This window comes from Balaenoptera borealis (genome assembly GCF_965194805.1).
Source record: "Balaenoptera borealis genome assembly, chromosome: 3".
Classification (NCBI taxonomy): Eukaryota; Metazoa; Chordata; class Mammalia; order Artiodactyla; family Balaenopteridae; genus Balaenoptera; species Balaenoptera borealis.
In genome coordinates, this window is record NC_138866.1 from 166,194,317 (window position 1) to 166,207,094 (window position 12,778).

At 46.1% G+C, this 12,778-nt stretch overlaps 1 protein-coding gene across 2 annotated transcripts in view; it reads right to left on the bottom strand.

The window, feature by feature from the left end:
* APBB1IP (amyloid beta precursor protein binding family B member 1 interacting protein) overlaps positions 1 to 12,778 on the bottom strand; it is a 103,020-nt gene that overhangs the window by 8,367 nt on the left and 81,875 nt on the right. For both annotated transcript variants that reach the window (XM_082385440.1, XM_082385439.1), the window contains 2 exons: positions 6,697 to 6,795; positions 5,996 to 6,110 (listed from right to left, as the gene is read on the bottom strand). In XM_082385440.1, the coding sequence (XP_082241566.1) occupies positions 5,996 to 6,110; positions 6,697 to 6,795 (214 nt within the window). The remainder of the gene's footprint in view (positions 1 to 5,995; positions 6,111 to 6,696; positions 6,796 to 12,778) is intronic.

Here is a 12,778-nt window from a genome sequence, read left to right on the forward strand (position 1 = left end):
GATTTTCAGTTGGGTAATCACAGCAGAGGCGCACAAATCGCCTGTGGTTTGACTCCCAGCCAGTGACCCTGCACCACTTGGCCTTGCCTCTCCAGGACTCTGGGTCAACCATGTGAAGAGGGAGAGGGCAGGAGAGGAAAGGGATTCCAGATGAAAAGTTGAAGCGGAGGAGGCATCAGACTGACGGGGCCTGGGGTTGATTGTCTCCAGGCTCTATCAGATGGTTTTATAGCAGGTCCTGCCCAGGGAGAGTTAGTGCCCGCGCCAGGTCTCCTCGGCTGCAGTTCTTGTTCTGATCTGTCTCTCGTGGGTCCAAGGCCCAGGAAATCTGTCCTCTGTGGGTGACCCCCACTCTGTAAGCCAATGACTCAGAAAACAGTTGTTGGGGTGATGAAGGAGGCTCCCTGACTAGTGCCCCAAACAGCCCGAGGTTCAAGTGAGCCCATCAGCCAGTAACTCCTCTGATCCCAAGGAACATTTGTTTTTTCAACACTATTCTTGACATTTACCTTAATTTTGGCGGCAGGGGGAAGAGGGCTGTTGCAAGGAACGTATGGTTTGATTTGTCCCGGGCTTCCGGACGGACATGGGTCCCTTAAACACCTTCCAAGAGCCCTAGTGATTTTGTGTGATGAGTTTAGGCGAAGAGAGAGACTTGGACAATAATATACGAGAAGAACTGAATTTTAAGAGATGGCGTCATTTCAAGCGGGTCTTTGTTGCTAAGATGTGATCACGGTCATTGTGTACGTATGTGTATAACTGAGAAGAATGAACTTCACGTTCTATTTGAAAGTGGCTTCCCTTCCTTCTAAGCTCATCATCTTCAGTTCCTTCTGAGCTGGTCACTAATGTAGCTCTTTAGAGCTTAAAATCCCACCCAGCAGGTGCTCATGGCAATACATTCTAAGGCATAAACTGAAAGACAGTTTAAATTGAGGACTTTTTTCCCCTTAGATGCTCAAATGGAAGCATTTAGTAATAAGCAGGGATGCTCTCAGTATGGTTTATTTTAAGAGCTCAGCACATTTGTTCTCTGTAGGGCTGCAAGGCTTAATTTTGATAAATAAGACTCTACAGCAGAACCAAGATGGGTTAATTTACTATCTACTAACGGACATTCCATCGTGGGAAAGATCCTCCTTTTTGATCAATGGACATCTCATCTGACTGCTGCAATGGTGTTCTTCAAAAATTGGATTTAAGGAATTCATTTAGGAGAAACGGAATGAACATGCATTTTGCATTTAGTATTAAGGGCATTCACATTACTTCACCCTCAGAGAAACCCTACCAGGTATTAATTCATTTTTCCATTTGTCGTCCCAACCATCTTCGAATTCTAGCCGAGTGCCTGTTATCTGCCCAGCACTGCGGTCCGTGCTGGGAAAACTATGATGTACCAGACAGAAACAGTCCCTGACCTCATGATTTCCTTCAGTGTCTGGAGGAGGGAACAGATACTAAACTAATAATCACACAGATTATTAATTATGACTGGCCTACCAAGGACAATTCATTTGAGATCTGAGGCTGGGCAGGAATTAGCCGCATGAAATCAAAGAGTGTCATAAATAGAGGAAGAGCATCTGAGAACTCCTTGAAAAAGGATGGTGCTTGGGGCTTTGAAAAAGTGGGAAAAGCAGATGGGCTCTGTGGCAGAAACAGGAAGACGGGGTGGGGAAAGAGGCAAGTGAGATGGGCGAGGCTCATTTCATGCAGGTTTTGGTGGCCTTGCTAAGGACTGGGGACTTAATCTGAGAGCAGTGGAAGGCATCTGAAGGGCTGAAGCACCACCCCATGGGGCCAAGTGAAGATCATGGTGGCTAGGATTTGAAGGCAATGGAGACAAACAGGCATGGACAGATTTGACCAATATTCAGAAGGTAGAATCGGCAGGATTTAGGAGTGACTGGATTTGGAGGTGAGTGAGTTTTCCTGCATGTTTTCTGCAGGAGCAATGGGGCAGATGATGATGTTATTTATGGAAACAGAGAACAACAATGGGGGAGCAAGTCTGGAGGATAAGAGGATGAGCTCAGTTTTGCAGATGTTGAGTTTGAGGTGTCTGGGATGGATCCACGTGAAGCCAATGAGCAGACAGTTGGATACATGGGTTTGAAGGTCAACAGAGAAGCCTGGATTGGATTTATGTAGCTATAGGTGGTCAGCTCATACACAGTGCTGGGGGTGGATTAGATCACTTAGGGAGATAGTGTAAAATGAGGATAGGGTTAGGATTGATGGGTCTTGGGTAGTTTAAGGTGGGGTAGAAGAAGAAGAAGAAGAGTTGCTATAGCAGGTTAAAAAAGAGTGGTCAGAGAAGTTGGGGGGCGGGGTGGGGGACTTGGAATGTGTGATATCTGGAAAGCCAAGAGAGGAGATTGGTTCAAGGAGGAGTGGTCAGTTGTGTTGGGGTTGCTGAAAGGTGGACTAAAAAGAGGGGTTTACAGTAGTTTGATTTAGCAACACAGAGGCCGCTGGTGAGATTAGCAAGAGCATTTTCCACCAGGTAGTAGAGACAGAAGCCTGACTGAAATGGGTTGAAGAGTGAAAAGGAAGTAGAAAAATGGAGACAGCAAATATGGTCCACCTTTTAGAATAGTTGCTTGTCAGATGGGGCACTAGCTGGAGGGGGATTTGGAGTTGTAGGAGGGTTTGAAATTTGATTTTGTTCCTTTGAAGAAGGGAGCAATATTGATGAGAAAAAACAGTAGAGCAGGAGAGAAAGTAGAAGAGAATGGCATAATCATGCATCTCTCTGGTCTTTGTCCTGGGTTCCTGGCACAGAACTTGGTATTTTCCAAGCTATCAGAGTGTCTTTGTTATTCAGCCCCTAGGAACACATCTGAGTTTATGCAAACAAGGTGATCAGGATGGGTGCTGGTCACCAGAAGACCAAACGACTGATTAGAGGGTTGAGGCTTTGGGCCAGCCCGACATCGGCAGAGTAGAGAACAGGGGCTAGAAATTGAGTTCAGTCACGTGGTCAATGATTTGATCAATCATGTCGATGAAATGAAATCCCAATAAAAAATCTGGACAGGGGTGCTTTCCTGGTGGTGAATACATCCATGTGCTGGAAGGGTGATGCACCCTGATTCCAGAGGACACAGAAGCTCTTCATCTGGGACCCTCCTAGACCTCACCTTATTCATCTTTCATTTGGCTGGTCCTGATGTGTATCCTTTACTTACTTTTTAATTTTTTAAAATTTTTCTTTCTTTCTTTATTTTTTGGTTGCGTTGGGTCTTCATTGCTGCGTGTGGTCTAGCTGCAGTGAGCGGGGGCTACTCTTCGTTGTGGTGCATGGGCTTCTCATTGCGGTGGCTTCTCTTGTTGTGGAGCATGGGCTTCTAGGCGAGCGGGCTTCAGTAATTGCAGTACGCGGGCTCAGTAGTTGTGGCACACGGCCTTAGCTGCTCCGCGGCATGTGGGATCCTCCCGGACCAGAGGTTCCCCACCAAACCCGTGTGCCCTGCGTTGGCAGGCAGATTCTTAACCACTGCACCACCAGGGAAGTCCCAGTGTATACTTTATAATAACACTGTAACAATAAGGATAGTACTCTCCCAAGTTTTGTGAGTTGAACTGTTGAACCTAAGGGGGTTCTGGGAAACCCCCAGATTTGTGGCCGGTAGGTCAAACGTTTGGGTGGCCTGGGGACCCCTGAAGTGCGGCTGGCATCTGAAGGAAGGGCAGCCTTATTAGGACTGTGCCCTTTTGGGGTCTGAGCTAACTCCAGGGGCAGCATCAGAATTGCGCTGCAGGACTCCAGTTGGGGCAAGAATAGGGGACGAGAGCATGCATGGAAGAATCGGCCCTTGTTAGGAGGTAACACAGTAGACACGGGCTAGGATGGGTGTAGATGCAGGTAAGTCACTGGGTTTGGTGGTGGAAAGTTGATGGTTCCATTTTCTTTTTTGCTGAGAGTAAAGGGGCTAGAGATTGGAAATCTGAGGAGAGTGAAGAATGTCTGAAACAATTAGAGGAACTAGGAGATTACACTGACTGGGATAGGTCTTCTCAACATTACTGACATTTGGGACTGGCAAATTCTTTGTTGTTCAGGGCTGTCCTGTGCATCGCAGGACAGGCAGCATCCCTAGCCTCTACCCATTAGATGACACAAGCACCCCCCAACGCATGACAACCAAACATGTTTTCAGACATTGCCAAGTCTTCCCTGGGGGTCCACGTCTCCCTTGGTCGAGAACCACTGGTCTAGAGAAACACAGTAAGAGCCACAGGCAGTATTAAGGGCCCGGTTGTGGTTGATGTCGACAGATCTGTGATGGACTCAGTGTCTACCGTATGCCGAGCCCTCTAGGAGGAAAGGCTGTCCCAATCCCTCTCCCCACGCTGGAGAAGCCTCACTCCCCCTACCCTCTCCTTTTCTCAACCTCCAGATTTCCTATATACTAGGTTAACGGTGGGCAGAGTCCTGTGGGTTGAGAGCCAACCCAGTCATTCTCACTTCCTTCCTTCCTTTTCCCCTCCCTCCTCTCTCGCTCCCTTCTTTTCTTCCTCTTTTTCTTTAAATCCCTGGTGTTATAGTTGCCTCTGGCTAGGGCTGAAACTTAGGGGAGAGAGATGCCCATTTCAGGCTTTGAGTTTCAACCACATGCTCTAGCTTGTTCTAACAGGTAGCCTTGAATTGGGAGTTATGAACACTAGCCCAGCTGATCAAACATGGAATTCTATTTGCCATGGTTCCTGTGTCTATATCTCTTTCTCTTGGGAACTTCATGGGAGGGATGCCTGTGTCTGGATGTGGTGCCCTATCAAAATAGCATCTCACAGCACCCCCAAATCCCCAACGACCTCTGACACACACACATAACTGGTAGAGCTAAGGTCCTGGCAAGATGTGGGCTCTGTTTCCACCCAAGTGGGTGGACTGTAATTCAGTTCTGACACCTCCTGGAGTTGGCACCAGACTCTACAGGTTTAAGGTACAACCTTCACAAGGCTGCCTCCACTTCAGTGCCAGCCACCTGCCACTTCTGACCAGCCCTTTATAAACTGAGAGTTTCCCACGACCCCCTCAGGTTCAATAATTCACCACAATGACTTGCAGAACTCAGGAAAGCTCTATACTCACCCATTACAGTTTTATTATAAAGGACGCCCACAGGGCGAGGTCTGGGTGGGTCCTGGACGTGGACCCCTTTCTCTGTGGGGTCAGGGCATGTAACCCACCTGGTTCATTGACTTGTTCACCAACCAGGAAGCTCCCCCAAGCCTTGGTGTCTAGAGTTTTTATTGGGGTTTCATTAAGAGGTACAATTGATTAAATCACTGGCCACAAATGGTTCAAGTTCTTCCAACCATTATTTATCATAAAGACAATGTGTTTGAATCACAGCTCAACCACTGAGAAGTACTACATACTAGCTTCTCCAAGCTTCAGTTCTCTCAACTGTGGAGTGAGGATAATAATGTATACCTTGCAGGGTGGTTGTAAGGACAAGAAATAATGTGTATATAAAGCAATGCGTAGTACCCACTCCATCCCTCAATGTCTTGCCTCCTTCTTAAAAATATAAACCAGTAGCTGTTATATTACCATTAAAATGTGATGTCCAGAATTGGGTATGGGGCTCTAGCCATGATGTTATTGAGGCAAAACACCAAGGAATGATCTCACCGTTGGTGTGAGCAGCTTGCTGGGCACTAATGGAGCCTTGAACAAACATCACATCTATACTGTGATGAGACACAGCTCCCTACAAGCTCACCCTAAGCTGGTGATCACCATCTTGTCCACAAGCATATCATGAAAAAAGGGTCAGAGCTTTGCTAAAAGTCACTTATAAAGAAATAGATACAAGTGTGTGTGTGAGGCGGGGGCGGGATCTTAAATTTGACCATCAGGTGGGAATGTATTCTGTACAGTGTCTACAAAGTTCTGTTTCTATGAAGTACATTAGATAAGTTTGAACATGACCTCTGAGCTTTGAACAGGTGTCAGACTCTCCCCTCTGCAAGGTACCTGTAGAAGGCGGGGCTGGTGGGGCTGCGTTGACAGTGCCCAGGTTTGTCCACCGAGAGGCAAGCCCTGCCCTGGCCATGGCCCGCTGATAGTTATCATAGAGCGTCTTTCCATACTAGGGAGAGAACACAAAAGAAGCAACAGAGTAATCCCAAATTCTGCACTCAATTGCAAACTGCAAATTCAGGGAAAAAAGGACTTCATGACTACTCTTTTTATTCCTTTCCTGAGATTTTTTTTAGTAGACGTATTTCAATTAAAAAATCCACAAATCATGTTTTCATATGTTAAATAATTTTCCAGATTAGCAGAGTCAGGTAATACTTTCACCTCCCCATTAGAGGAGAGCTTTAGCCACGCACTGTGATGACATATATCTTTATGTAATTCTACTGCAGATTGTATCTCGTGTTTCTTAATTACACACAACACTTGCAAAGCTCTCCATACATCAATATCTGAGACGTCTCATATGAAAGTAAATCCCTGACTCTCAGGTCATGGGAGAGGTCCACGTATCGACCACTCTCACTTACTTAAAAAAACCAATGGGCAAATAAACAAGGTAATATCTATGGCATTGACCCGTTAATGGCATTGACTCAGTAAGAATGGATCAGCTGTTTCTCAGTAGCACAAAGACTGGACCCAGGTCAGGAGGCTGGTTAGCAAAGATAGGGTGAGTCCAAACGCTCTCTCACCTTGGCGATCCTGATTCCCGTAACCCACTGATTTAGCATTCTTGCATCATCACAGCAGAGATACTTGATATACTGGGATTCCTTCTGAATTTGGGGATGCTAGAAAAAGCCATTTCAAAGACCGTTTATAAGCTCTTCACTTATTAGCACCTTTCAAAAACATTTTAAAAATTCTCACAGTGTATGAGATTTCCTGAGATGGTGGCCAAAATTACCGGTAGCAATTTTAGGATTAGGAACAGGAGTATATTTTTTACAGAGGCTAAATTTGGAAAGAATTTAAGAAAGCGGTGACATGATTTATCACAAGCATTTTTTACTGTATTATCAATAATCATTTTCATTTCTGCTTTTTGAACAGTTGAAAGCCTTCACATTTATCACGTTTCTAGCCCTACAAGAAATCCAAATCGTTTCTCCATTTATCAGATAAAGGAACTTACCTGATGTAATTCTTATGTCAAGGAATTAATGCTTTTGTGACTCCCCATCAGTCCTAGGGTTATTTCTGCCACCAGGAATTCAGGGTTTCACCCTGTCTTCTGTCATCTCTTACCCAAATGGGCCATTTTGGCCTCCAGATGGATGGCGCAGAGAAGGAATATTTCTGTCTAATCTTAAGTGGCAATGAGCTAGGTGCTGCACTAGGGGTCATCCAGGCCTTCCAGGAGCTCCTGATCAAACAGAACAGTGATGGACAGGCACAAAGGGGAAGGAGAGTCACGGGTCCTTGGTCATACAGAACATCCTTGTCTTTCAGCACCAGAAACAGCTCCCTAACTTCCAACCGCATTCCTGTTCTGACTGTCTTGTAAGAGGGGCAAAACATGGGTCTCTCCAGCAATTTCATGCCTATAGTTCTTAGAAAGCAGCTGTTGTTTTGTTTTGTTTTGTTTTGTTTCTGGAGGAATTTTAAAATTTGATCTTGTTACCTTTGGCTTGATATATTAAAATTTCTTTGGTTTGTTTTTTGGTGCATGTCATGTCATGGGAAAGCCAGGTTCCCAGGAGCAGACTTAAACTGTATTGTGCTTGCAATGAAAGCAACTGTCTGGGTAGAGGGATCCACTTAAACAGCACAATCGGGCTTCCCTGGTGGCGCAGTGGTTGAGAGTCTGCCTGCCAATGCAGGGGACGCGGGTTCGAGCCCTGGTCTGGGAAGATCCCACATGCCGCGGAGCAACTGGGCCCGTGAGCCACAACTACTGAGCCTGCGCATCTGGAGCCTGTGCTCCACAACGAGAGAGGCCGCGATAGTGAGAGGCCCGCGCACCGTGATGAAGAGTGGCCCCCGCTTGCCACAACTAGAGAAAGCCCTCGCACAGAAACGAAGACCCAACACAGCCAAAAATAAATAAATAAATAAATAAATTTATAAAAAAACAAAGAAAACAGCACAATCAACAATTTCTTAAGTATGTACTTCATCCAAATAGACTAAAATGTAGTCATTCCCTTAAGCATAATGGCTATTGAGCACAAAAGAGAGGCAAGAACTCTTGACCTAGAGTTCTAACTATGGCTCCTCCTATGATCAGGAGGTCGAAGTATAGACTTTGGTTCATTCTCTCCAACTTTAGTGGGGTGCGTCTCACCAACTTCCTTATGTCACATGTGTACTAAGACTGTATACAGAAGAATTAAGCATCAGATGACCTTGAAGGTCTCTCGTGATACTCAGATTTTATGATTCTAAGATGAGCTGCCTAGTGGGCTCCTTTCTGGCTCCCTCGTGAAGGCAGGAACCTTCTAGGCTCCCAGGACATCATCCAGCAAGTTCCTGTGCTCATGCTTCTGTCGTGTCTTAGGACCTTGCCAAGGGGTTTACTCCCTTGAGCTTTTAGCTGAAAAAATATTCGCAAAGACGTTTAAGGAAAAACGTTGGCTCCATGCCACTGGTTAGACTCTTCCACCATTGGTTTGGTTGCTCCTGACCACAGAAAGAGAAGCTCCTGCAGGATGTGTCATGCAGCACACAAAGGTCAGGGCAACTGCAGATCGTTGTTCAAAGGGATCTTACAGATCCTCTGAACTTACCAGTGGGAGACCAGAGAAGTTAAGCCATTTATCCAAGGTCAAAGGGAGTGGCAGAACCATAACAAGAACCAAGGGCCTGTGCATTCAACAGCTACCTCCGGGTGCTCAGAAATATACCAATCCCTAGGCAGACAGAGATGAGAAAGAAAGGCTCATGCCGTACTTAGGAAGTGGCGGCTGGGATGTCACTGGGGGAGACATATGTAAACAAATGTATGATCACTCTGTGACATGGTAAAGTTCGTAGTTAAAGTTGGAAACCAGAGAAAGGCTCTTTGGACAAAGTGACAGAATGTTATAATACATTTGAGGAACGTGTAGAAATTCTGTGTGGCCAGGACCTGGGAGCCATGGAAAGAAGAGGCAGAAAAGCAGCTGGAGAGGAAGTGGAGTCAAGGGCCTTGTGTCAAAATAGCATCTGGACGTTGTCCTCTAGGCAGTGGGGCCATCAGACCTTTGGAACAGCAGGGAATCCAGGCAGCAGTGGTGGCTGGGGCCGTGGAGTGAGGCGGAAGAACAGACAGAGAGGGCTGCATGAGAGCCGTCTCTCACAGAAACCAGAACTTAGGGACTGGACAACAGAGGGGAGAGGAGGGACTTCAAGGATGATTTCTCTATTTCTAGCTTGGAAAAGTGGGTGGGTATTTTGGGTTTCATTGTGTCCCCTCCAAAGACATGCTGAAGTCCTAACCCTCTGTTGAGGTATCTGTGTGAATGTGACCTTATTTGGAAACAGGATTGTTGCAGATGTCATCAGGTTAAGGTGAGCTCATACTTGATTAGGCATTTATATTCTACTAGGGGAGAAAGCCAATAAAAATACAAAACACTAAGTAATGTAATTTCAGACTGTGAAGAAAATGTAGCAGAGTAAGGGTAGGGAATAGGTGAGTGATGGAGCAGAATTCCAGAACTCTTTCCATGACCCCTCACCACCTCTCAACGGAGCTCAATAGAGACATAATTCCTCCTGGAGGATGGTCACTTCCACTGCCCCATCATACCTCACCTCAGAATGCAGTGAGAAAAAATTCACAAAGGAGCAACTTCACAGGAAAGGGGAGTGTGCATCAAAGAAAGAGCACAAGGGCAGAAATGATTCTGGGGTACCAAGTCCTTTCTTGTGAGTATGGACAGCCTCTGATATCTTTTTTGTGCATATGGTCAGCCTCTTAAAAAACTTTTTTATTTACTTATTAATTTTTAAAAATTGAAATATAGTTGAGGTACAATATTATGTTAGTTTCAGGTATACTACCCAGTGATGTGATACTTGCCTACATTATGAAATGATCACCAGGGTAAGTCTAGTAACCATCTGTCACCATACAAAGTTATTGACCATATTGCTCAACCTCTTAAAGACCAGGTGATGTCTCTACTGCCTTCTCAGAGTGTGGCCCCTGGGCCATCAACATCACCTGGGAACTTGGTGGAAGTGCAAATTCCGAGGCCTGATCCCAGACCCACAGAATCAGAAACTCTGGGGGCTCAGCCAGCTGTGTTTTAACAGCTCTCCTGGTGAGTTCCATGCACTCTGAAGTTTGAGAACCACTGGTCAATAGAAATATTTAATTGGTTCTAGAGTGCAGTAAGAATGCCTTCCAGTTCTTGCTTGCTGGCTATGTCTCTCGACATTGCACTGATGGTCTTATGGGCATATATTGTTTAATCTGCACAGGAAGTGTTCTTTTAAAAAAAAATTTGTTTATTAATCTTTTTGGCCGTGCCATGCAGCATGTAGGATCTTAGTTCCCCGACCAGGGAGATCGAACCCGTGCCCCATGCAGTGGAAGCAAGGAGTCTTAACCACTGGACCACAAGGGAAGTCCCCAGGAAGTGTTCTTATCTCCACTTTGTAGCAGAGGGCAATGAAGCTTAGAGAGTCCCGATGACAATGTGCCAGGTGACAAGGCCAGGACTCAAATTCTCATCTTCCCGACAGCGCCCCACCACGGACTGTCATAATCTGTGAGTTTATCCTGAGTAAGAAACTCCCGGGCTGAACTTCTCAGCCCTTGCATGTCTGTGGAATCACACGATCTCTTAACATGCTTCGCCATAATCTCCAACTCCTTTTGCAATGTATGTGCATTCTTTGAATTCTGTAAATCTGCTCACCCTCATGAAATATTTGCATATCAAGAATTTTTTTCCCTCACAGTGGACAGAAAGGCACATAAATGACCAAAATGTTCATAAACAAATTAGGTTCTCCCAACGATGACAGACACTTTTACTCAGCAAATGAATAGAAATTCCGAATATTTCGGGAAGGAACTGAGAAGCATGGCTAAGAGCAAAATAAGCAGGGTGATTGCCCGTAAGGAAACTGGCTTGAGAACAGAACTGATCATTCTGAGAAAAGGGAAATGTGTGTTCCCCTTGGGTTGTTTGTCCTGATTCTTGTTTGTTCTTGGATCATCAGGCCTGGCCTGCTTTTTTTTCACCTCTGAGCCCTCTCCCCCATCTGGGAGGCCCTGCCCTGGGTCTCAGTGTCGCCACTCTCAGTGCAGCCCAGGATGACCTGTGTCCCAGATCAGATAGTTCAGCCCATGATTCTGGGACCTAGTTCCAAGCTTGTGAGTCAGCACCAGAAACCGCATTCCCACCCTGCTCACTGGGTCTAAATCCTCAGCCTGGGAACCTCTAGGTCTGAGAGCTCTTCTTTCTCTTGCTGGAAATCCCTCCTCCAGCCTCTGGACCCTGGCCATGGGTTTGGGCCCTTGCCCCCTTCTGACAACGTTCATTCTATTTGTCCGCTCTGAAGTGGATTTCATCACCAGCTGATAAGCCCTGACTGTTGACGCTTAGAGTCAGAACACATTCTGATCCTCTGAGTGCAAAACTTGACTGTGCTGAGGAAAAACGAAGATTCCTGGGCCCCATCCTTAAACGGTTTGATTCAGTGGGTCAGGGCCCTGGAACCTGTATTTCTAACCAGCCTCCCCTGACTCTGATTCAGCCAGTTTATTGACGAGCATTTCAGAACCTCTCTCCAAAACCTTCTCCCTACCTAAGGGATGTGGGCAGTGCTGCAGAGGTGCACTGCACGCCCATGTGCAAAGGAGGGCCTCCGTTGTGGTAATTTCTCAGGGTCTCAGGATTGCAAACAAGGGCCATGGGCGCAGACAGAAACACAATGGAGACAAAGTTCAAGGGCGGCTGGGGCTGAGGGGAGGCAGAGAAGAGATTCTGTGTCCTAGCAAACAGTGTCTGAGAGAATGGCCTCTGGGCCACCGCCCGGCTTCTCATCCTGGCTCAGCCACTTCCTGGTCGGGAGTCTCTGTGCCCAGGTTCCACATCTACAAACTAGGGAGAATTGTGGCTCTCACCTCATGAGGCTGATAAAGGGATTAAGTAAGTTAATATATGGAAAGTGCTTAAATCATTGCATTACACATGAAACATTTCTCGTGTGCTTTTTGTTCATTAAGAAATGTCACTTTCTGACAAAGGGATAGAAATGAAGAATAGCTTAGTGGTGGCCAGGGGGTAAGAAGGGAATGGGAATAGGAGGGAAGTGGGTGTAGTTATAAAGGAGGGTGCCTTGTGGTGATGGGAATGCTCTGAATCTTGACTGGACCAATGTCAATATCCTGGTTATGACATGGTACCACGGTTTTGCCAGATGTTACCATTGGAAGAAACTGGGTAAATGGCACATGGGACCTCTCTGTAGTATTTCTTACAATTGCATATGGATGTACAATTCTCAAAGTTTAATTAAAAAAGAAAAGAAATGGCATTTCCTTCAAACTGCTGCATTTTTAAAAGACAAATGGGAGCAGCAGCAGGGGGTGCCCAGGCTGCCTGTGCCCCAGCGGGGTTTTGAGAATGGTGGGGTCAAGGCGATACCCGACTCCTGGAGTAACAGGTGTGTGACAGTGGCACACGAGTGTGGGCGCCTCTGAAACGATGGAGTGGGTTCATGATCATCCCCAGTGACAGCGTTCTTGACAAAGAATACGTTTGCTACCAACGTAAATGTAAGCACTGTCCTTAATTTGTGAAAATGATGTAAACCTATAGTATAGACTGGCCC